Raw genomic sequence first — 24723 nt, forward strand, 5'->3', positions numbered from 1 at the left:
ATAAATTTTAAATATCAAATTAATATTTAAATTTATTAATTAATATTTTTCCATAATTTTTAATTCTTTTCTAATTTAGATATTCAAGCTAAAGAGAACGCATCCTGCTTGCGCCTGTGCGTATGCTATGAAATTTTCACCTCGCATCTTTTGGCCCAAAAAAGGACAATTTCCAGAATATTTTTTTCCTCTAGGCCATTTATTTTGAAATATTCTTCAAAAAATTGTAGACCTCATATTTTTTGATATTTAAACTGTCAACAATAACGACCTTGTGCTGAAATAATAAATCAAAAAGAGCCCCACCCTCAAAAATATAAAACAACACGAGGCTTTCTCATATTTGATTTATTTATCATTTTGCGGTCTTTTTCTTTTCAAACGAGAAGCAATATCAAAGTGACCAACATATGTAATGTAATTTGATTAGGATTAGTGTCCGCTAATTGGTTACGATTGCCATTTTATTATTTTCATCGTAGCCTGTTCGATCGACGTTAATTAAATTACTAATTTGACTTGGTTATAAAAAGCACAGATGCACGGTAAGTATGTGTGTATGGGGGCATTGGCGGCGTGTTGGTACAAAGGGGAGTCGTAGATCGTATAAAAAACAGTATTATATCCGTAACTAGAGTTTTGGCAGCTGCGAATTCAACCGAATATCTTGTCGAAACAGGTGTGGCAGTATGGCTTGTCCTTTTGCTCCTTGAACGTTCCCTTGTTCAGTTGCTTCAAGCAGAAGGCGCAGACGAAGTGTTCCGGATGGAATTTCTTGAACATGGCCGTAATGCAGCGTCCGGTGATCGGTTTGGAGCATCCGGCGCACAAGGAGCCGCGCTTCGCGTGGTAGTGGGTCTCGCAATAGGGCAGTCCCTCGTGGTCAAAGAAAGAGCCACCCTGGAATGGCTGCCGACAGTCCTGTAAATAAAAGGAAATAAAATTATATTAACCTTCTATTATATTTCAGATTTCATATTTTAATATAATTTAATTTAATATAACATTTAAAAAACTAGAAAGGAAGAATCTGTAGCAACTTCCAACTTTTTATCTTCAAAAAAACGACAGTATGTTATTTCCAATAGTTCAGTTATATGGCAGCTAAAGGATATTGGTTCTTTCCCCTATATGGCCCACTGTGATGGCTATATCTTCCCCAATTCTCATCCGATTCTTAAGCGGAGTACCTTAAACGATTTCTAGATGGATTCCCCACCGTTCTGCATCAAAATCCTAATCCTAAAATATTTTTTAGATTTTTTGTCCATTTTTCGTGATGGGATCCCTAGAAAATGGGGTTTTTCCCTATATGGCCCACAGTGATGGCTATATCTTCCCCAATTCTCATTCTGACCCCTAAGCTTTCACTTTTTGTGAAATTTCCAATAAAATACTATTTAAATACAGAGTATGACAGAATAAATCGGTTACTGCGCCATTAGATGAAAACTACAAACAATATCTTGGCACTTGACATTCGTGCAAATATGTGTTTATGGGATATGAAAACATATTAGAGGTATGAGGATGATGTATTGTGGGCCAAATGGTTTCTGCAGTCGCCGTCTGAGGCTAATTACGACCATAAATTAGTTGCCATATAGCATGACCGGCCAGCAAACCGATCAAGAGTCGTCAACATCATATTTGTTGTGAGAAATTTTACGCCTGACCTGAAAAACCTAATTAGAATTTTGACAAACTCAAAAGTGTCGGATGGACCTGGCCGGTACCCTGGGCCCACTGTGCTTGGGCTCTGTTTTTCGGGCTAATTGACAACGAAAAAATTTTAACATTTGAAAAACACTAGAAACGCAGAAATTTAAATATGATAAATATACGGAGGAGAGATCCGGCCAAAGACATTTGTTTTAATCCCATTTTATTTTCTGGTTTTTTGGAAAAACATTTCAACAGCAACAGCAACAATTGTCTTAAGACAATAACATTTTGCGCACGCTTTTGGCCAAGTTCCAATTGGGAATGGCCAGGGCATGCCCAGGGGCGGGGGCAGTGATAAAGAAAGGGGTGGTGACGGAGGAGGATATCATCGAGGCGGCAAACAAAAATCGGGCCATGGAGAGAAGGACCATTGAGAACTTGATATGTGCATACGGGGGAAAGAACTATTTTCGGTTTTCACCTCCTCATAACAAATCAATCATTCCATAAACAACAGGTGCATGTATTTCCCTTAAAAATTTTAACAAAATTTTCCTCTTTGATTATTGTGAGAGTGCTCTTGCCCCCATAAGTGGAGCATGGCAACAATAACGAAAAATCAAATAATCAATATCGGTGCGAACTAAAAATACAACTCGAGTATGTGGCACGAACTTTCTTCAATCAATCGGAGGAATTCTATTCTATATAGAAGTATATATATTTAGTGCAATTTGTGCTCTATTTTTGGATAATATATTTTGGAAATACTTGCAGTCATTAATCTTCTGAAGAATCTAGTTTAGCTAATCAATCCAATTAACACCCTGGGATTCCCATTAAGTCTAGGCAATAAACAGTGCGAATCCTACGTCTAATATAGACAGATATATGGTCGAGCAGAGCATACTATATGTAGTCTATAATGCCGACTAGAACGTCAGCAACGAAAATAGTCTCAACTAGTAAATTAATTGCTCGCGCTAATCGAAATCTATTCCACAATATTGTAATTTGTTTAGCAACAACAATGACAACAAGAAAGAAATAGCGGGGGTGTGACAGGAGCTGAATCGTATGTCAAGGCCAGCGCACTGACACTGACCTTGACACGAGGTCTGCCTGCCAGCATCGTGGGTGGCGGGTGGTGGGCGGTGTCTGAGGGTCACCGTCACCTTGAAAAGTTATAAGCTCTTACAACTTTTCTTTCCCCTTTTTTCTTTCTTGTTTTTTTTTGTTTATTTTTTTTTGTGTTTTTTTTTTTAATATGTAATTATTAAAATTTTATTTACAAAAACAAATTACAATATTGTTGCTCATTTTTATAAATGAATTAAAATTTAAAAAGTACCTATTAACTTAAGCCTACAAAATTGCATAGAAAAGTTCAACAAGTCAGTTTTTTGGGGGCCGGGTCAGGGGCTTTATAGGGGCAAAGACCATCATAGAGGGTTTCAAAATCATTTCTCCAGCGGCGCCTGCCCCCCTTTCCAAAGAAAAAGGGGGTGGGCCAGCTGGGGGGTTCTAACTGGGACTGGGGGTGGCTGCTGTTGGTGTTGCTGTTGCTGCTGTGTGTTGCTGTTGCTGTTGTGCCTGTTGCTCCTAGACCCGCAACGAAAATAGACCAAGACGGACGGCGGGCAGCTGTTTAGTTAATTTTTTTTGGTTTTTTTGCCCGCTAGTCTCCTCTCATGATGCTGATTATAAAAAAATAAAAAGTGGCACGCAGCTAGATACAAAAATGTATCTAAAGCTGCCACCACCACCCGGGTCTATTTTCGTTTGGCTGCTGAACTTCAGCAACAAGTTTTTGGTGATGCTGCTGCTGATGCCAGTGAGGATGCTGTCTCTCGCCTTATTCCTCCTCATCGACGCCCACGCACTGTGGACAGACGGGCTTGCCCTCCATGGCATAGAAGGATTTGCCGCGCACGGCCTTCTTGCAGTCCTAAAGTAACAAAAAGGTCACACCAGAAAGGTTAAGGTTGAGGTCAAAGAAACCAAATATATATAAAATGAATAAAGTATTCTAGAGAGATCATAAACCTAGTAAGATCATAAACCTACCCTGCAGACAAAGCAGTCGGGATGCCACTGCGAGTTCAGCGCCGAGATGTAGTTCTCCATGATGGCCCGGTTGCAGCCATTGCACTTCGGGGCAAACATCTCAAAGTAGTCGTTGCGGCAGTAGGGCTTGCCGTCGCGCTCATGGAAGCCCTCCTCGCCGAACTGCTGGCCGCACTGGGCGCAGAAGAAGTGCTCCGTGTGCCAGGTCTTGTCCAGCGCCGTGACGCACTTGTCCAGGATGGCGCCGTTGCAGTAGGCACACCGTGGGCTAAACAGATTGTGGTAGTCGGGCTCGCAGTAGGGGAAGCCGTCGCGTTCAAAGAAGTTGCGGGTGCCCAGCTCCTGGCTGCAGTGGTTGCACGTAAAGTGCTCCGGATGCCAGGTCTTGCCCAGGGCGGTGATCACCTGGCCGACGATCGGCTTCTCGCAGGCATTGCAGCAGCCCTTCTGTACAGTGTTGACTCCTTGGCGACTCATATTGGCCTGTAGGTTTCCTAGCATAGAATCCAACTGATCCTCGCGACTGTCCTCGACGATGGTCGTCTCCTCGATCGTCTGGGTGAGATGTGCCTGTTGGCTGCCCTTGTTCGGTCTGGCGTAGTCGGTCACCGTTTGGTGTTGCAGCGTCGATGAGTGTTGCTGGGAGTGGTGGTTGCCTGTTCCTGTTCCTGGTCCGGTTCCGTTTCCGTTGCCGATACCGTTGCTTCCGTTGCTGACCTGCGAATGGTTAAGAGTAATTCTCCAATTAGTTCCTTCGATCCTGAAATCTCTGTACAGTTCTGCGTTCTGTGATCTTACGTCGATGTGCCTGCCGCGACTGAATCAAAAGTTGTGCCAGCGCCAGTACAAAAACTTTTGCTTTTAGCCGCCGCCACAAAAAAAAAAAAAAATACCAAAATATCAAAAATAATGTTTTTCTTCCTCTTTGCACAGATTCTCCTGCCCCATACATACGCCACTGTGTGCGTTTGTATCTATGTGTGCCCCGTCTCTGTCTCTGTCTCTGTGTGGGCCTCGTTGCGCACGACGCTCTCCTCATAGCCACAGAATTTTCTTTAACGTTGACGTAGTTTTCGTTCATTGCCAAAAATACTGGCCAGCGAGGGGGCGCAGGGAGGCGAGTGGGCGGTGGGCGGTGGCCAGGGGTTGGGGATTCTCCTCCGGCCACCGCCTCGGTCGGCAGATTCACGGCTCTGTCTGTCTGTGTGTGCGTCGATCTTGTCTGTCGAGTCTCCATTTCAATATTCAATTTTCTTTCATAAACTTTGCTTTTTCATTGGGCCCATTGCGTTCTGTTCTGCCTGCTTCGGCTCTACTAAGTAGAAGCCTAATTGAGCGTCCTAACATTTTGGCAGGGGCAGGTTCAGCCCACATTAGGGTGGGAAATTAGGAGCCCCCTAATTCAAGTGAATATTTCTAAGATTGTTCAATTTTTTTGATATTGCATGTTAAAAAGTGCCTTACTCTTATACATGTTTTAGTTTATCCACATAATCTATCTGATCTTTATTTGATTTATTTTATATAATTTTCTGATCCTGGAAATTTTGTATTCTAATTTTTAAAAAGTTTTTCTTTTAAATCTTTCTTAAATTTGTAAGCTTCATTCAAAAGCATGATAAATTAATAATAAGTCCTTGTCAAATAATTTTTTTTGATATTCCAAAATATTTCTATAAATTATATATATAATTTATGTATTTTATATAATATTTACATTTTTGCCAAATTCTTTATAGATCTCTGATCATAAAATCTATGTTTATACTCAGAGTGACAAATTTATCCATTTTTAATAAAAAATAAAATTAATTAATTTTTTATATACTTCAGTTAATGGTATCATATATTTTTTTAAGTACTTAATAATTGCATATATAGGAATTATACCCTATCTCGTGATTATGTTGATTTAAAGACCTTTTAATTGGCAAAGAATTCTTAAATTTTTAATACAAATTTTCATGTTTGCTAGAGGTTTTCTTATAAAATGAGTCAGGGGTATTTTTTTCGGTTCCCCCTCCTGGGCCGCCCAACTGCCGTCACCAGGAACTCCGCTCCTGCCTCCTAACGCCACGCCGATTGCCATTGGCTTCAGCGTTAGCGTTCAGCGTGTTCCTCCTATTCAATATTATCTTTTTGGCTATTTTAAGACCCAAACCCAGAGCACAGAATGGAACCGTGAAGATGGTCGCCTGGCGTGGAGTATAAAAATCGACGTCGAGCGGCCGGCGGACAGGATTTCCCCATAAAAAGTGCATGAGCGTGTTTGGCACACGCTTCCAGTTGTGGCCAATAAACAAGGATGTGGAGCTTGGGGGGGAACAGGAAGCTGCCTCCATGGAGGAAATCTCGATCAGTGGCGGGAAGATTTAAATTTGAATGCGGTTTTGAACAGCAGATGATGGCAATGAAAGGCCAAACAAGAATATACCCCATACACCATCCCATATAGAGATCGTTGGGGCTACTATATGGTTGTAGAAATGAAAGAAAATAAAATAAAAAATAAAAAACGCTTTCAAAAATAGCCATGCAAATGATTTGCAATGAAAAACTATAGCAAGACACGACAGGGTGGGGGGGGGTTGAAGGGGGTGGGGGTTAAGGATAGAGGCCAGAGGGCGGAAGTGGGGGGCGGCCGACTGTATGTGGGTTGGAAAAGCGCTGGGAAAATCCTACGTGCCGTGTGCAATATTGTTTATATCCGAATATAATATTATTTTTTTTTTTTGCGCAGACACACACCGAAGCATTTAGAAGGAGATGGCCTGAGAGGCTTTCCTATTTAATTTTCATATTTATCATATCAACAAAAGTCACGGACACGGTCCCCCCCTGTCCGCTCTACGAGTGGCAGAAAATTGAAAATGATATTAAATAATTAACAGGCCCGACCTCTCATATACATGAGTTTCTTATGTGCATGCCTGCCATTCGTCAATGACATTGAATTGCAATTTACTCAAAAATCCGGCACTCGAGTGTCTGCCAGATTGCACGACCATCGCATCGATTGCCAAGAAAAAGAAAATAATACAAATATTTTCCACTTGATAATTATTAATTAATTAATGCGAGTGGAATAGCAAAGTGACAAACTGCCAATTGGCTGCATTCTTTGATGACAAGTCGAGGAGATTCTGCAGGGCTACAGAATAGTTTCTCTCTCAGATACAAAGATACTAAGTGTCACTATAATGATATATGTATATGGCCAGTAAATCACCGCCTCTAAGGCAGTAAAATATCATTTAAATGCTTTTGCTTAGCCAACTGTCTAGATTAAGATTTATTTTTATTTTAATTTTAAGGAATATATTTTTTAAACAAAATCCCTTTATTTCACTTCACATGATTGATGTTTTCCATTAACCCGGGCCACCAGCGAGACAGGAAACTTCCCTCCAGCCTTGACCCAGATCCATCGAAATGAGGGAAAGGAGCAGTTGGACTGCAGCTCATAAAAAGCAAAATAAGATACAATATAGACCGAATAAGATGCAAAAGACATCTGCTGAAATACATCATCCCCATAGGCGTACCGTTCAAGATGTCAGAAAGTTCTAAAAACAAATGTCAGCCATGTGAGAGGAAACCAGGCTAATCCAGATGAGCGGAAACAATATTATTTTGTATGTACGGACAATAAAATGAGTATTTTGTTTACTCGATTGCCATCCAATTTGATTGATGACTTAATGAGAAAGTTATAGCCGGATTATAGATTTTGTAGGCTTTGTAGACCTTGGATATGTAAGTGGGAAGCTTTGGCGCCGTGTGCAATAAATCGCCGAAATGCTCCCATAATCGGACTTCATTAGCCCGACCGATTTATGTGGCCCATAAAAATATACCCAGCACGGTTCACCTTCGCAGCACGCTGGCGGATGTCAAAGTCAAGACCTCATCCGGACCATCGAAGGGACAGGGACATGGACCTGGGCATGGACCGAGGGGAGATCGAGACTGTCATTAGATTCGCTCGGTTGACATGCGTCACACGATTTGCGATGATAAATCTGTTCATTTTATGGTTTTTATTACCAACTGCCGAGCGTTGAGGTGTCGGCTGCTAAAAATACCCAGGCGGATAATAGAAAAGTGCCGGAAAGTGCCGACCAGGGGCTGTGGCAGGTGTAAAGGTACAAAGCCTACGACCTCATCCAAGTCGATCGGATGCTGTTCAAAGTGAGCGTGACGCTCCGACAGGTGAAAAAGTGAAAACATTTCTAGCATTTGCAACCAAATTATTAACAAATGAGGTATAATAATAGATTAAACTTAAACCAACAACTCTGATAGTTTAAATGGGAAATAATCTCAGGAAAGAAAACTAAGTCATTCATTCAAGGGAATAAAAATCTATGGGATGTTTAAATATTTATCAAGAAAATAAAAGAACAGAGGTTGATTAAACATGGACCCCATCTGAGTCTGATTCTGGCACCTAATACTAATTAATTAAGAAGAATGCTCCCATTGTTTTAGTAGGGAAGTAGGGAAACTAAAGATTATGTCTGTATTATTATCTCACAAGCTAATCAAACTTGAAGCCAAGGGCATTCTTAAACTATTTATTTAGTTTATCTTAAGAAATTCTTCCAGTGACTACATCTCTTATCACAGTTGTGAAGACCTTTATACAATTTTTAGATCGGAATTCCATATCTTAGGGTTTCTAAGAGAACAGAGTCTGAGAGGCATATCAGAGTCTTATGTTCAAGTACATATATTCATCAAAATTATCTTTTAAATGCCCCTCTTTTTATTAGGACCTACTACCCTCTTCTCTCCAAAAACTCACCTTAAAATCGGATAGGGATGCCATCAGGTCATCCAACTCCTTGGTGGCCTGGGACGTGTATGCCTGGTGAACCTGTTGACCCGGAACAGCATGATTCGGAGTGTACGAGTCCTTCTGCTGCACTATCTGCTCCTCCACCGTGCCAACTGGAAAACCACAAAACAAACACAAGTGAGTAAACATTCCTCGGGAGGATTGGATGTCTGATCAGTAAATATGTACCTGGACCATCGGGACCTGTTAGCTTCTCCGTCTTGGTTTCACGCACCGTGATGGTGACATGGCGTCCCGGCGTCGGTGATTTGTGTGCCGATCTGTTGAATACACAGATTCCAGATTAATCTTCGGACAAGTCGGAGGATTTATTTATTAGCTTACCCATTGGGCACGGCATAGATGTGGGCATTGTCTAGCTCATTCAGCAGGCTGTCCACGGTGGGACGCTCCTCCACGGTGGCATAGCTGTTGTAGGTGTTGTACTTAGAGACTGGAGTGCTGTAGTTGACGGGCACATCGACTTCTATAAAGAATTGAATATTTATTCTGTAATCTTTAAGATAAACCTCCTCTGGCTTACCCTTTTTGTCTGATCCATTGTAACGAGCATTTTGCAAGTCCTGCAACAGAGAGTCCAACTCCGAGAGTCCCGAGTTACCGGCAGTCTGGCGTGGCAGGGATCCCTGATTGGCGTAACTGGGAATAGCCGAGGAGCCATTGTAATCTCCCGCCGTAGGTGATCGAGTCTCCACGTTGTAGTGCTCCTGATACTAAGAATAATACAGTTTAGTTAATATAATGATTAAGGTTAAGGGTTTGGGGTTCACTTACCAACTGAGGCTGTGCCTTGCCCCTCAAGCTTCCATATCCGGGGGTGTTGTCCACATATTGCTGCTGCAAGGGTTGTGACTTGGGCTGGACGGTGCCATATTGTGGCTGAGGTGGCTGTGGATGGCCTGGCACACTGTTCTGCAGATCAGCTAGGAGAGCATCTGTAAGGGAAGAATAATTCATATATTAATAATATTATTAAGATAGTTTTAGGTGATTCCACTAGTAGGCCTTCTCTACCCAAATTGTCGTAGTCCCCATAGTTGGCCATTCTTCTTCCGGACTTCCTTAGGTATTTTCTTTTCAAATTCCTAACTTCAGGCACTTGTCACTGCACCTCTGACGCATAGCCTTTTGATAACTGAACAGAGAACCCATTCCGTAGCCAGTGACACACATATCTTGGTGGCACAAAAGTTCTGATAACGTTTTGTTTGTTTTCTCTCTTCTTGGCCCAATGATCTTGGTTGTGGTTGAAGTCTCGGCTAGTGGGGGGCTAGTGGTTGATATTAAAAGCTTGTGGGGGGCTATCCAAATCTTAACTGCTAACTGCTAATGTTGCAGCCAATTTACACTTGAACTTGACACTATTCCTACACAAAATAACCCTATAAACACCCACTATAGCCAGCCACTTGTTTCATTCAAAACTTACCCAAACGTCTCTCAAACTCGCCCACCTTAAAGCAGTCGTTGAGGGGTGAACTGTGGAACGACGATGATATCAGTTTCGAAGACATTTCACGCACTTATTTGGCCAGAATCGAAGGTATCGAAATGTTTCGTTTGGACCTCTATAAACGGCAGTTTAGTTAAATATTTTTTGGACCAAAACCACCAGCAATACACCATCCACCAACAACAACTATGAGATATCCAAGTAGAAAGAGTTCCGATACGAAAGTTTAGTTGCCAACTGACCAAATTAAAGCACTGAAAACTCAATCAATTCGTGGCCAAAACGACACCCACACTGCAGTCCAAAACTAGCCAAACACAGAGGGAGATATAGTGGGCAGGGGGGCACTAACATCTATAGACAATTTTTGATTCAGTTTTAGGTGGGACGAACTTGTCGAACGGGCTAAAAGTCGCACCAAGTCATGAAATATAGCATCTGAGCGATGGCATAATATTTGCCAGTCAATACACTGAGAGAAATTAACTTTAATTTTTAATTAAATAATTATAGTCTAAGCTTTAATATAACTATAAGCTTCTGAGATGGTTTTTCTTTAAAAATAAATTATTATATCAATATCTAATCTATTAAAAATTGTTTTCAGTGTACATTTTTGCTTTAAGATTATTTCTTGTTTGCATTCTTGGCGTTTTGAAAGCAAAACAAGTTAAAAAATACAATAATAGTGGATATAAATGATCAAATATGAGGAGGAGGAGTACCCTTCCAGGTTACTTTGAGGTGTGCCGAAAGTATCTTTAATGCCGTGGTGTATCTTGGCCTGTCACCCCCTAGCACTTGAGGCCATCACTGTGACCCACCCACCCACTGAAACAACAACAACAATCACTAAAACACGGAAAAGACATGACAGCAGGCGATTAAGCCATCAGGCTCGAAATAAATCATAAAGTAGTGTTTTTTTTGGGGAGGAAAATCGAGGAAAAGGCACACCTGTAACTGGGCCAATGCCAAAAAAGAGAGAATGAGAGGAAAACCGGGAAAAGCACTCATCATCACGTTGAGTGAAAAATCAAAAATTTTAAGTTATATAAAGGAAAATAAGGTGTGACGCGATTTATTCAACTTGGCAAGCCAATTCATAACATATAGAGGTTTTGAGAACATTCTGCATTATTGGGAATGAAAATCAGGCAAATTATTTCGCAATATTTTTAAAAATAGTCCTAAACTGAAAGATCGAACATGTGGTTGACGAGCAAAATCATCATTCAGACTGCCACCATATGTGGGTAGTACTGTCTGTACTCCCATTTCCATGAAAGTCTGGGGAAGTCTATATATAGGACAGGGCAGGGTTATCAGAACGTCACGCTTCAGTGGGTCAACATCGGGAGAAGAAGAAGAAATTCATAGAGGAGTGAGATATATTTATGATCTTCCAAAAGGGGCAAGGGATTATTAAAAGGAAACATATTATAAATCATTTGGGATCTATTTTTATAGGGGTTTGGATCAAGGGAGTTAGTTAAGGGCTTTAACAATATTTCTGAGGTGTTTAGGAAGTTTCTATTCCTGTTTTGAATAGGAATATATATATTTTCTGGCTTTAACAATATTTCTGAGGTATTTAGGAGGTTTCTATTCCTGTCTTGTATAGAAATATATATATTTTCTCTATTGAGATACCCCTAGCTTGATGAATACTTGTGGAATATTCATTTAAAAGACATTAGTTTCATAGAATGCAATGGCAGAAGCATCTGGCTTGATTAAAATGCAATTAAAATCAATTAAGAGCCACCATAAAAGTTGTCAGTTTGTCAGGCCATTCAGATGGAGTTGCACTTAATCAAGAGTGTCTCTGGGTCGAACTCGAGGCCTGAACTGAGTTCCACAAAGAGTCAGTGGGTCTGAGAGGCCAGAGAGGCTGTTGCAATGGCAATGACAACAACTGCAATGCCTGCGAGGGAAAGGTAACCACTGGAGGAGGGGTGGGTGGAGAGCGTGGGTGAGAGCTGGTAAAGGCAATTCGCCAGATCTCCCTCCTTCTCTCTTTTTCTTCTTCTTTGTTGTTGTTGTTGACATTGTTACATATTTTTTGGTTTTTAGCTCATTTTGGGAGCACTTTCGATTTTCATTTCAGCGTCTTGTTTGTTGGTTGTTGGTTGTTGTTGTTGGTTGTTGATATTGCTGATCGATTGGGGGCTGCCTTAATTAAATTCTTCACAAGCACACTACAAACACACTACACACACACACTGAGAGAGACACCGACACCCGCGAATCAACAAATATGTTCAGAGACGAACAGCAGCGGCCGCAGATATTATTTTGGCTCGGCAAAATCTTAAAATCAACTGAACAAGACGCCCGACAACAAACGTCGCTGAAGCTGGGCGCCTTCGTTTCACTCAAACATTGTCACAGTGGTTGGTGTGGGTCATTTATCAAACAAAATCTGTACTAGTTATGTATATATTTTTTTACTTATATTTTTAAACTCTACATTTTTGTATATAATTTATCTAATATATTAAAATATTTAAAGTATTTATTTTGATATATTATTAAATATTTTTTATAAACCTTTACCTAACATTTTTAAACATTATATTTAACTTTTAATAAGAACTAGGTTTTTAACTTTTAAAAATTACCTAAGCCTACCATTGTTTTTACACTCACATCATATCCACTCATGCTCTCACTCACTTTCCGCTCAATTACAAAACACTTACAACATAGATAGATAGATAGATACGTCCATAGATACGTCCAACACGTCCCATAGATAGCGGCGCCACCTGGCAATAGGCTTTTTCACTCTATTTTGAGTGTGAATGTTATTCATGAATTATTTGTTGTTTTCTTTTTTTTGTTGTTTTTGGTAGATGAATGAATCACTTGACTTTGAAAAGAAAAACTAAAATTAGTGGCAGTACAATAAAAACAACAAATGGATACAGATTGTTATGGCTTTTGTTGAATTAAGTGTATTGTTTTATTCGTTCTTGTTCGAGTAATTATTCAGACTCAAAGGTGAGCAGTTCTATCGGCCAGATGGCCACGACCTGTGTCAACGCCAAGTGCCATGGAAACGGGTTATGCTTTGCAGATAAAGTATGATTTTTATTGGAAGGTTAGCCCCACGAGACTCCACTTCCAGGCCCTCACTAGCCTCCACTTTCAGACCCCCACTAGCCTCCACTTCCTTGGGGTTTCTTCAAGCCCACTTATGAGATCAACCGCCAATGTAATCAATCTATCGGATATGAGATTCCCTGAGGGGATCCGAGCTCACCTCGGCAATTAGAATATCTTGCATAATGCCTAGATCTAGACAGGTGTATATCTGAACTCTGAACACTGCTTACCATAAGTATAAGATGAAAAAACATAATCTATGAGGAATATGATTTAATCTGATGTATTTAAAACCCTATCTTTTTCTAGTCTATTCTCTATCTCTAGTATCTTTAGATTTAGTATCTTTTGGATAGTTTATTTTATCATTTCGAAACGCACTTTATCCACACGGATTATGGCCGGATCTTAGCCTGTATTGGTTGCCAAAGTGTCGTGTCTGGCAATAAATAGAACACGATTCGAATCGAATGAAAACCACTGACGCCCACAAGCGATAGTCGTCTCTCAATGGGCCACTACGTATGATCTAATGATCCGCGTATGAATGAACCGCGTAGTAAGGTCAGCGACTATTCGTCTGACAGATAATCCCACAGAGCTCCTCAGATTCAAGCTTACCGATTTTCATGTTTAATTTCAAATAACTTGTTAGATGCGATGACGACCGCTCAACGGCGCAATGTAAACTGAATCGAAATCGAAATTATTCAAATCGTAAACTGACTGGAGATTCCACTGCTGCAGGGGCTGGTGCAATCGAAGGTGTTTCTTTGGGTGTGTGTGCAATTAACAGTACTCCCCAAGACAGATGTAAACAAAAGCCAATACACTTAAAAAATTATGTAAAAAGCTATAATATAGTAATTTAAAATATAATAATTTAATTAAAAAAAAAAGAGTTACAAATCTTTTTTTATTTTATAAGAAAATATTTCTTAAAATTAATAAAACCTCTAAGTATTAAAACATCTATAGAATTTCTTTCAGGCGAGCCTCTTGAAGACGTAAAAGTTGGCAAAGAAAGCCAAACATCTTGTATCTTTACATGCCTTGCACATCAACACACAGATACTGTATCCGAGTGTGGGTGATTGCGTCATTTTCAGTTCCTCGGATCCCAATTGTTTACTTTTGCAGTTGCTGCTGTTAACTTTAATGACTGTTTCTTATGTAGTTTTATAGTCTTAGATATGTAGTTTCTCGATTTTTATGCAAGAATTTGAAATATTTGTAATGTATTTAAGAGAGAAGCCAAAAAGAGAGCTGTATTCCAAGCAACAATGAGTGGTTTTCAGTTAACGCTGAAAGGTATGCTACAATTTTTTGTAAAATTTGTATTAAATAAATTTAATACATTTAATGCATAATATTCTACTTAAAACCTTAAAAAACTGTCTTTATTATTTCCTTTCTTTATAAATTTATTATTTCATTATTTTTATATTAAAATTTAAGGTCTAAATTAATTGTTTTGCCAGCCCTTTAAGCTCGATTGTAATTTAAATTAAATAAAGTAGTACCTGCCTTGTTTTTGCAAAGAAATTAGCATTTATAATAAGCTCCGAGTATAGTATTCCATTACTTATATTGCCCAGAAGCTTGGTTTTCACGATCAGTCTTCAATAAAATGCTGAAAGCTACGGTTCTATTCACTTTCTTACTAGCAAGTGCTAAGATAGGATGGGCCCATGAAAAGTTCACCATTCAAATCAATGAAGGTATTTTAAAAATAAAAAATAATACAAAATAAACAATATAAATTAATAAAATCTCCATTCTCAGGCAACGCTGTTGCTGCGGAGCTTAAATCGGAACCTTTTATAAAAATAAACAGTGGCTATTACTACTTTGGAAGAGAGTCCCTCAACTGGTACGAAGCCTACGAAAAGTGCCGACAATTCGACTCCGAGCTGGTCACTTTCGAAACCGATGGCGAGTTCGATGCCGTGTCCAGCTATCTGATGTCCAATGCCGCCCACGATAACTTTTGGACCTCGGGCAACGACTTGGCCCAAACGGGAAGCCACAGGTGGTTCTCGAGTGGCAAGCATATGAACAGCCTGCGATGGGCCCGCAACCAGCCAGACAATGCTGGCCAACGAGAGCACTGCATCCACATGGGCTTTATATATCCTGATTCCCAGAAGTACGAGCTCAATGATCGTCCTTGTTCGAACCACAACCAAAGCCTCTTCAAGTACATTTGCGAGGCCCCCAAAATGGAGACCATTTCCATAGTGGTTTGGAAATAAATCTATAGATATCTTAATATCTGATTTAATAAAATATAATTATCCAAAAATACTTACAACCTGGCTGGATACCCTTACTCCGTACCGTGCGATAGGGCTGACGGGCACCTGGATCTATCTTTCCATACATTGTTCTATCCATTTTTTCAGTCTGAGATTCACTTTTCCACTTTTCGATTTAATTAAAATGTTACTGAACTATTAATATTTTATTTTTTATAAATAATCCTCTGATTTGGTTGTTATGGCTGCACTGCTACTGGTGAACACAGTTTCATTTGAATTTCGAATTATTTATAAGCGCATTTTTATTTTTGGCCTTTCGGGGCTCGACGACGGATTTGTCGTTTTTTTGTTTGCCTGTCAGAGTAGATGTTTTCGTTTGTCGATGTTGTGGTTGTCTATCAGGGGTTTGCCCCAGTCCTCCGTCATAGAAAAAACAAAAAAAAAACATGTTCCCTGCCCCCCAGTGGAAGTCCAAGTGACTTGATGTTGTCTGGGGAGTGCTTAGTGCATTTCGAATTCGATATTAAATGGCTCTGACAAAATAGGGTATTATGAGATTAAAGGAGGTATATATATTTAAATATGAGGTATATACATTTTAATTAAATCACTAATCAAATGGACTAGTTTTAGGAGTGATCTCTGAAGATCAAAAGCTAAGACACCTGATTAATAAATTAGATCCAAAGATCCATAGCATCCACATTATTTACTTCGACTTCCCCTCAGAGTCCAGATCGTGTGGGCTTCACCCAATGGATGATCTATGGAACTAACAAAATTTACGATTGCCTTTAGATATACTAGCCCAGATCAAGTTGATCCAAACGATCTATAAAGACAGATTTATGGATTCATAAAAATACCAAAATGAACATACGTTTCAAACAAATAACGACACATTGGTCCAAAAAAAAAGGTAAAAAATAATAAACATAAATTTTGAAAAAAACTAAAAACTCGAAAACCAAACGAACCATACACTGATACTGAATACTGAGGGGAGGAAAGGGGAATCAAGGTTGCCAAATTACGTCAACACCCATGATCGCCAACTAAAAATACACCTCCAAATGAGAAAAAAACAAAAAAGAAAAACTTTTCTAACAAATCAAAGGCGACGTTTCGGTCGTCTAATGAAGGGAGAGAGACCCAGTCTAAGGAAAATGGAGGGAAATTAATTGAAAATACGGAAAATAGGGGAAAAGAAAGATTTCCGCAGATCGTTGCCAAAACAAGAAAAGAAAACTCACTTTCGTTCCAGACCCTCTTCTCATTTTAAGCAAATTATTTTAGCTCTACACCTGAGGCATTACTCAGTCCACATATAGGATGACGTCGGGGCCCCACAGACCCCATCCTAATAGTATATTTAAAAGTCAAAGGCACGATTTTGGTTGAAAAGCATTTTCATCGCCGAGGCACGAAGGAAATTCCAAGCTATCGGAGCGTCGGCCGATCGCCACGATCTCAATATAAATATTTTATTATAAAGTAGATAAAATGTGTGTGAATTAGTGAGTGTTGTTGACCTTGCTAAGGTGAAAACGCAGTGCGTGGCTAAGAAGATTCATAGAGTGGCCTTTAGCCAGGCCAGCCATAAACTTGGCCAGTTTATGCCTTTAAGAAACTGTCTAGTAGGGGTAGGCAAGATAAGATAGAGGGCCTCTATTGGTAAGTAGTTAAAATAATACTAGATTCAATTATACTGATATATGTTTGAAGTTTAAAGAAAATAAAAGTTCGAGCTTCGTTTTGAAATATTGCCTCATACCTCCCTCTCTTGAGATCGAACAACACACTAATTGAAATTTTATGACTTCTGAGGAGATAAGAATCTGTTTGTAGAACACTACAAGCTACCCATAGGAAGAGAAACCTGCTAAACAGTCGAATTTCAAGCTCAAACTCAGCGATGAACTCATTGCACTGCAAAACCAGCGAGGTGCTAAGTATCTGAGACTAACATGAGGTTTGAGATCTCATCCCAAAACGGAAATAATAGAAAAAGACAACAGCTGTTGGGTCGTAAACAAATGAAAGCCACTGAGTGGTATCTGTTAGATGCGCGGCTGGTATCCGAGAGATACTTATTGGAAAACGAAAGCGATTCTCATAAGTGCATTCTCGTAAATTGGACAAAGTCAGAACCAACAACAAACAACAACAGACCCGTTTACATCATTTTCCAGCTTTTCCCCCATTTGCTGTCGTAACTCGAGATACTTTCCCCCTCCCCCTCCTGGCACTCATGGAAATGCATTCGGTTTCGAGTGCTTGAAATATGTGAAAAATGTCATAATTTTAATAGATTAAGTGGGCACAATTTAATTGTTTTTCTTTGTTGTTATTGTTGTATGTTATATTTCGAGCATTTCCCCTCCAAAATAAAAACAGAAAAAAAACAGAAAACAAATTTTCATCGTGCCGCCCACGACTTTAATCCAAAAACGAAAAAATTAATGGGGCTAACCAAAATTTCGTAGCTCCGCCAGATCGGGGCAAATACCTCATCTATCTGGGATGTCTTGTCGGCCGATAATTAGTTCCATAATTAGTGGAAATTAAAATGTCTTTCTAAGACAAGCTGCTGAAAAGATTTGCCAAGAATTAGTGGAATCCTGGGATCCATTAATCTTAACGCATTCCATTCTGCCGCTTATCTCCAGTTATCTGCCAACGTTGGTGCTATCTGCAGTCTGTCCAGTTTTTTCTTTGAGTTTTCCTAGAGACGAAGTAAACAATTTCCCACGCTCCAACACCGTTCTACCGATTTTTCCACCAAGTTAGTTTAGAGCTTTTGCGTTTTTTTTTTGTTTCTATTTTCTATTTTTTTTTTTAGACACTTTTCCATGCACTTTGGCAGCTTGTTGTCACATATTTTTGTTATTGTTCCACAGGCGCTGAGGCGCAGGAGAGTGGAGCACCGAACCGAAGAGATACTACACGCGAGCTGCGCCCGCGTCTCATCAAAAGCGTCGCCAACGACTGAAATCCAAAGGGGAACCCAAAGCATGGGCTCCACTAGAAGAGCGTTTGCTGCCCAGCTCTCTCTCTGTCTCTTTGGAAGGTGCTCTCTGAGAATAAGAGAGAGCAAGGCTCTAAGTTTAGGGAGAGCAAGTAAACAAAGTACACTCAAAAAAAAGAGTATATTTTTAATCATATAAATTAAATTATAAAGTTTCTAGATTTATATTTAACAAAAGCTTTTTTATTATTTTCTTATAAATATTTATTTTAATTTTTAATTCTTTCCCCTTTTTTGTTTCAGTGCCTCGAGAGAAAGATTCAAAGTAAAAGCAGATTTCTTTTCGGCTGTCTTTGGAGTGTCTTTTCATTTTGAGTTTGCGGCCTGCGGCTAAAGTATCTCAACCGCAAGTGGGAGGCACAAGGAAAAGGAAGCCCAGGCGCAGATACAGATTGTCGTGCGTTTCGTGTTGTGTTTTGAAAGTGTATACAGTGTGTGGGAGTCTTCTAAAAAGTTGCAGTCTAAAGGTAATCTTTAAACTTCTTAAAAATGAACTTTGTTCCACTGTTAAGACTCTTTCCGCGACAAAATCGTTATCTCCCGACATGGCCGATCTCAACATAAGCTCATCCCCAACAGATCGCCAGTCAACGGCTGTTACAGTGCGCACACGCAACACGAACCACAATCGGCATTGCGTGTCCAGTGGGCGCACTCACTAATGGGGATAAAATTGAAGCAATTTAAGAGAGCTCCCCACTGGAGTACCCACTTCCTGTTTGGGTCTTTCATTCATAAACTCGAAAGATAGATGCATCTGTGAGATACATTTTATGAGTGCAAGTGACCTTGCAGTTTAGCCATATTTTGTGCACTTTTGCCCACTGTGCGTAGGTGGAGCAAAAGTCAGCTGGAGTGGTTCGAGAGTGTGAGTGACCTGGCCTTTTTAGTCACTTCTGAAGAATGTCTGACCAGAAAAAAAAGAAAAAGGAAAACAAGACTGCCACATAGATACTCGTGTGTCGTATTAGTATTGGTGGCTTTATCAGACGATATTTCAGAAGAACACGCAAAGAGACTGTAAACAGCAAAGAATTGTGTCATAAAGAAAATAAACCAAGATACACTTTTATTTCGCTGACTGATGACTAAAATAAAGATCCAAGGGTTCGGGAGCGCGGAGCTTGGAGCTTGAAGCTCGGTAGCCACACCCTCACTACTGCTGAATGATCTCACAGAGGAAGTATGGACTTCGATTTCCCGGAATTTCGAAAATAAATCATAAAAACGCAAGGAATGCAAATCGCACTTAATGGAGTGTGAGGCCACCTCCCCAATTAATAAATAACAATACACTCTCAAGTAGCGATAAGATGCGTACTTGGGATTCATGAGGCATTACGCTGATCCATGATTAATGTCCTAAACAGGTCGTTATGCCAGTGTTCACTGTGGCCAAATAACTGACTGACTTGACTGAGTAACGCCACCTAGCGGACATTGCCAGACACTAATTAACTCCAATTAGCGGCTGACCTTGAAGGGGGAGCATAAGTTTGCCTACGTCACACCACCCAGTGTGTGTACTGGAATGTTTTGAGGAAGTTTTTCCGGTTCGGAAAAGCTGGCCACTCACCTAGGTCGTCCATGCTCCGGCTCCGGGTGTTGTATTTGTTTTTTTTCGGCTGGCCTGCGGATGTGAACGCGGATGTGTGATGAGAACTTTTGCCAAGAAGAGCAAGTCGCAACCGAATCGCTGGCCGATAGTTTAGTTTTCTCTTTATTCGGCACTGGGCACACGCGTAGATTAGTTCAATTGGCGTCGAATTGAAAACGAAATCTTCATAATCCACGCAAACAGTTTTCTGTCGCGGAGTTGGGGCCACGAATCGCCGAGTTGTTGGGGACGTTCGCTTTTGTGTGGCGAGAGCCGGAGACGAGTTTTATATGAATCACTTTAATTTTGGAGCTGAGCGGTGGCCATAAACAAATACAGAGAAAAAAAAGGTTGGTGTTAAATATTCGCTAAAAAAGCTTATATATATGGAGAGCTTTCAAAACACGAAGCCTAAAACAGCTGTTTCGTTATCGATAAATATTAGTCAAATGGGGCTATCGGTAGATGAACTAGTTCGCAAATGCAGTAACAACATTAAATGAGCCTTTTAAAATTATTTTATTTTAAATTAAAATTATTATAGAATTATCAGTTTAAATAGTGGCAGCTGGTTTGAAAGTATTTTTATATAAATTTGAATATTAATACTAATTTTTAATCCCCAAGAAAAGAAACTTGCATTTTAAGATTTCAAATTTGGCGGGCTTTTCAAAAATTTCAAAAAGGGCTTTCTGTTTCTTTGCAATTTTAGTTTATATTTAAATCTTTATTATATTTTAAAATCTATAATGAAGACTGTTGTTTTTAGAAATGTATGGATCATACATTATAGAAAACTATAGAAAACTGGCTCCTCTTTTAAAAAATATCTGAAACGTCTGAAATTATAAACCAGTTACGTTATCTGTCCATAAATTGCCTTTTATCTGCAGTAAACAATGATTAGTTAACAATCTGCTATATATCTCGCATTTTCAGTCTGGTTAAGGCTAAGGCCGTCCAAGTCTAGTCGTTCCAAGATGGAGAAAAGAAGTGATGTGGCCGGTAACAGCTCCAAATTTAGAAAACTAAGCGACACGGATATAGCCGAAGTGCAGCTCAATAATCTGGACTCCAGTGCTAAGGATGAGATTGAAATTGGAAGTGCCCACAGCACGGAGAACTCCAGATTTCATGGTGCTCCGGAGCAGCCTCAGAGATGGTTCACATCGAAATTTTTCATCTTCTCCGTGATATTCTCGTGCCTCCTGATCACCGCCATGTGCATCGGATTCGTGGTCCATTATGCCAAGAGTGGCGATGTGGGGGACATGGACACCGTTAGCTATTGGCCCGTCAAGCTGCCCCAGGAACAGCAGGAGTGGTACGATCGGGGGATTAACGAGCTAAAGAAGGCCGTGTCTCGGGAATTCAATCGACGTCGTGCCAAGAATGTGATTCTTTTTGTGGGTGACGGCATGGGTCCGAATACAGTGACCGCTGCCCGAATCTACGGCTTCAAGGAAGAAGGACTCCTATCCTGGGAGAACTTCCCGCACATGGGACTGCTGAAGACCTACTGTGCCGACAAGCAAGTTCCGGATTCCTTCTCCACGGCCACGGCTCTCTTCGGCGGCGTCAAAGTCAACTACGAGACGGGCGGAGTCGACGCCAATGTTCCGCTGGGAAACTGCACAGCCTCCCAGGACGAAGATCATCATGTCCAGACCATCCTAAAGTGGGCCCAGGTGGACGGAATGCGAACGGGATTTGTAACCACCACACGGGTCACCCATGCCACTCCGGCGGCACTCTACGCCCATGTTCCCGATCGCCGATGGGAGTGCGAGACGGGAATGAAACCGGAGGATCGGGCTCAGGGGTGCATGGATATAGCTCGTCAGCTGATAGAGAAGCCCACGGGGCAGGGGATTAATGTCATCATGGGGGGAGGTCGGCAAATGTTGGTGTCAAACGTCACCGATTCCGCCGCCGATCCACTGGACACCTGGGCTAGCAAATCCGCAGACGGACGCGATCTCATCCGGGATTGGCGGCAGCTCAAGGAGGCAGAAGGGGTGTCCCATGCCGTGGTGCAGAATAATCGGGAGTTGTGGAATCTCAATGGCGAAAACACCGACTACGTACTGGGGATTTTCGCGAACGGACACCTCATGTACGACCATGAGCGGGATCGCAGTGAATCCGGAATGCCATCTTTATCCAACATGACCCTGAAAGCCATGGAGGTCCTGGGCAATAGTGACAAGGGATTTCTGCTTGTGGTTGAGGCTGGATTGATTGACCAGGCCCACCACAGAGGAAAAGCCCGGAAAGCGCTGCACGAAGTCCTGGAACTCAATGTGGCAGTGGAGTCCACCCTGAACTTTCTGAAGTCCACGGACCGATTGGATGAGACATTGGTTATAGTGACGGCCGATCATTCGCACAGTCTAACCATAAATGGACACCCTGAAAGAGGAGCCAGCATTCTGGGTCTCGCTGGTAAATCCAAGACGGAGAACACCCCATACACCACCCTCACCTACGGCACCAGCTATCAGGGCTTTCAGGTGGACCCGGAAACCCAGAAGCGAAAGAATCCAACGGAGGAGGACATCACCGATTGGGAATACACCCAGCAGGCAGCCATCAATACGGACGAGAATCTCCACGGCGGCTCGGATGTCACCATCCATGCCGAGGGAGCCATGTCCTACCTGTTCCACGGAGTTCACGAGCAGAGCTACGTGGCGCATGCTATATCCTACGCCCTGCGAATCGGCAGATTCCGGGACAGCTCCATAGCCGAGACTTTGGCGGAGCTAACGCCTTTGTAGATGAATAGGATTTGTCTCAGAATCAAAAATCGTAGTGCCTCAAAATATTGGAGTCATCTTGCCAAAATGAAGTTCAGGGATTAAGCTCTGGAAACAAAGCGTTCATTTACTTAAAATATAAATAAAATATGCTAAAGAATTAATAAAAAAATACTTTTTTAAGGTTTTCTAAATTCTTAAAGTTTATAAAATCTTTGTAAGTGATCGATTTGTCAGTTTAGGAATTAGTTTAAAATTATAAGAATAATTTGAGATTTTTAGTTCTCTATACACTTGCCAAAAAATCCTCTACTTTGTATGGTTATTTCACTTTATTTGTAAGGGTGTTGGTACTTAATTTTTCTTCTCTAGTATAAAGTAATATCTTTATTAAATAAATAAAAAATATACCCTAATCTCAAATCCGATTTTCCCAAATGTTGATTCTTGTTACTCATATATATAAAATACTTATTATAATACTTGAATAAACTGAAATTAAATTGAAAAAAACAAGAGATCTATTAAACTGTGTTTTGATTTCTTAAAATCTGTATAAAAATCTTATCTAATAATATTCATGGTAGGCAGTTAAGACTGTGGATCTTAAGTTAAGTTAAAATCATGCAAAATAGTGCTAGTATTTTGGAAACATTCGTGAGGCACCTTACCAACTTTTAGTTTTTATTAAATATTTCTTAAATTTTGTATAATTTTAGGCCACAAAATGCATTTACTGCAGCTGAACGATGATTGTCTGGATCTCATTTTTGCCAATCTTAAGATGGAAGATCTGCTGCCACTCTATACCGAGATAGACATTCGATTTGATGAAGCCATTGAGAGGCAGCTACACCGATTCCGAGACCTGATGTTCAGCATGCGAGAGCCCCCAGTGTTCAATGAAAATCTTATGATATTACTGGGCCGCCAGTTAAGGAGCCTACACATCAATGTGGGGTACTCCACGCAGGAAAAGAAGGTGCTTAAATATCTGAATCCCCTCTGCCAAGGAGCATCCGAGACCCGCCGCCTGAGGGCTTTGAAGCTGGACCATGTCCATTGGTCGCACAACATAGTGGCAGCTGTGAGAAAGGTGATTCCATCTCTGTCCTTTCTGGACTTGCGTCAAGGTCAGGTGAACGATGACCAGATAACGGAACTCTTGGAATCGGCAGATAAGTTGCAGGCCCTCGCCCTGTTTCACTTGGACTTGGAATCTTTATTGGAGCCTCAGATATTGGACAGGATGCCATCTTTAACACTCGTCCACCTCACTACTCTGTGGGACCTTAATGTGTGGGATTTGAGCCAGCAGTGTCCACAAATCAGTTTCTTTCGAAGAAATCTGCAAACAAATGAAGTCGAAGCCTACGGTCCTCCGGCCAACTTTGATGGCTTTCAATATGGCCAGTGGACTAAAGATGAACTATATAAATTGCCCTAAAACAAATATATCTTTTTTATAATCATTCAATCTCTGCAGTAATTCGCCTTTTTTTTTTTTTTAAATTCAACCCGAAATAAAAGAAATATTTTTGAATTCTTGGCGCCTTTTTCAGCACTGTTAATATTTTAAATACAGACCTGTTAGTTTACATGTCCATAACAGACAACTTTTACCATTTAATGAAAATGTTGATAAAACTTGAGACTTTTAAACTCAAGTAAATCTTAAAAAAAAGCCAAAGTTTACTTATTGGGTTTAAAAAACATTCAGGTACATGTCTCCAAGTTCATTAATCATTTAGATTTCTTGCTCCTTTAGTTGCTGGCGAAGCGGAAACTCCTCATATGAAACCGTCATATTCGCGCCAAAAACTAAGGATACTTAATCATGCTGGAATTACACAAAAAAGGGTTTAAATCAAATTCCAAGGAAGCGACTATAGCTTGCCCTGTAAAATAGAATTCTATGAGG

General features: G+C 40.5%; 4 protein-coding genes across 9 annotated transcripts; 3 read left to right on the forward strand and 1 right to left on the reverse strand.

Moving 5' to 3' along the window:
- Nucleotides 1–332: 332 nt before the first annotated feature.
- Nucleotides 333–20343, reverse strand: Pax (paxillin). 6 transcript variants are annotated; one of them, XM_043213912.2, is made up of 9 exons: nucleotides 12269–12349; nucleotides 10023–10161; nucleotides 9368–9528; nucleotides 9117–9306; nucleotides 8918–9059; nucleotides 8762–8853; nucleotides 8540–8685; nucleotides 3733–4449; nucleotides 333–921 (listed from the first exon to the last, which is right to left on the reverse strand). In XM_043213912.2, exons 2-9 carry the CDS (start codon nucleotides 10105–10107, stop codon nucleotides 655–657), a joined length of 1800 nt encoding a protein of 599 aa, XP_043069847.1. In that variant the 5' UTR covers nucleotides 10108–10161; nucleotides 12269–12349; the 3' UTR covers nucleotides 333–654. The 6 variants fall into 6 exon arrangements, with proteins under 6 accessions (XP_043069847.1, XP_017089813.2, XP_017089811.2 ...); XM_043213913.2 differs by lacking the exon at nucleotides 333–921 and adding an exon at nucleotides 2168–3613 and having other exon boundaries at nucleotides 12271–12362; XM_017234324.3 differs by lacking the exons at nucleotides 10023–10161; nucleotides 12269–12349 and adding an exon at nucleotides 20023–20343.
- On the forward strand, nucleotides 14760–15464 carry Lectin-galC1 (Galactose-specific C-type lectin). The gene is made up of 2 exons (XM_017234333.3): nucleotides 14760–14878; nucleotides 14943–15464. The coding sequence occupies exons 1-2, from the start codon at nucleotides 14788–14790 to the stop codon at nucleotides 15410–15412; spliced, it is 561 nt and encodes a 186-aa protein (XP_017089822.2). The 5' UTR covers nucleotides 14760–14787; the 3' UTR covers nucleotides 15413–15464.
- On the forward strand, nucleotides 16602–24249 carry LOC108120598 (uncharacterized). Its single transcript, XM_070277029.1, has 3 exons — nucleotides 16602–17092; nucleotides 18690–18913; nucleotides 23522–24249. The coding sequence occupies exon 3, from the start codon at nucleotides 23530–23532 to the stop codon at nucleotides 24247–24249; it is 720 nt and encodes a 239-aa protein (XP_070133130.1). The 5' UTR covers nucleotides 16602–17092; nucleotides 18690–18913; nucleotides 23522–23529.
- On the forward strand, nucleotides 20268–23210 carry Alp12 (Alkaline phosphatase 12). Its single transcript, XM_017234320.3, has 2 exons — nucleotides 20268–20393; nucleotides 20983–23210. Exon 2 carries the CDS (start codon nucleotides 21024–21026, stop codon nucleotides 22821–22823), a length of 1800 nt encoding a protein of 599 aa, XP_017089809.2. The 5' UTR covers nucleotides 20268–20393; nucleotides 20983–21023; the 3' UTR covers nucleotides 22824–23210.
- Nucleotides 24250–24723: the final 474 nt, after the last annotated feature.

The sequence above is a fragment of the Drosophila bipectinata genome, chromosome 2L (assembly GCF_030179905.1).
Source record: "Drosophila bipectinata strain 14024-0381.07 chromosome 2L, DbipHiC1v2, whole genome shotgun sequence".
Classification (NCBI taxonomy): Eukaryota; Metazoa; Arthropoda; class Insecta; order Diptera; family Drosophilidae; genus Drosophila; species Drosophila bipectinata.

What these genes read in the sequence shown, in the direction of transcription:
- LOC108120598 (XM_070277029.1), top strand. Translation starts at nt 23,530, where the DNA reads ATGCATTTACTGCAGCTGAACGATGATTGTCTGGATCTCATTTTTGCC.
- Alp12 (XM_017234320.3), top strand. Translation starts at nt 21,024, where the DNA reads ATGGAGAAAAGAAGTGATGTGGCCGGTAACAGCTCCAAATTTAGAAAA.
- Lectin-galC1 (XM_017234333.3), top strand. Translation starts at nt 14,788, where the DNA reads ATGCTGAAAGCTACGGTTCTATTCACTTTCTTACTAGCAAGTGCTAAG. An exon ending in CACCATTCAAATCAATGAAG is followed by an intron (nt 14,879 to 14,942) that starts GTATTTTAAAAA and finishes CTCCATTCTCAG; the next exon opens with GCAACGCTGTTGCTGCGGAG.
- Pax (XM_017234322.3), bottom strand. Translation starts at nt 15,554, where the DNA reads ATGGATAGAACAATGTATGGAAAGATAGATCCAGGTGCCCGTCAGCCC. An exon ending in TAAGGGTATCCAGCCAGGTT is followed by an intron (nt 9,529 to 15,469) that starts GTAAGTATTTTT and finishes CTTCCCTTACAG; the next exon opens with ATGCTCTCCTAGCTGATCTG. An exon ending in CCGACTGCTTTGTCTGCAGG is followed by an intron (nt 922 to 3,732) that starts GTAGGTTTATGA and finishes TTTTATTTACAG; the next exon opens with GACTGTCGGCAGCCATTCCA.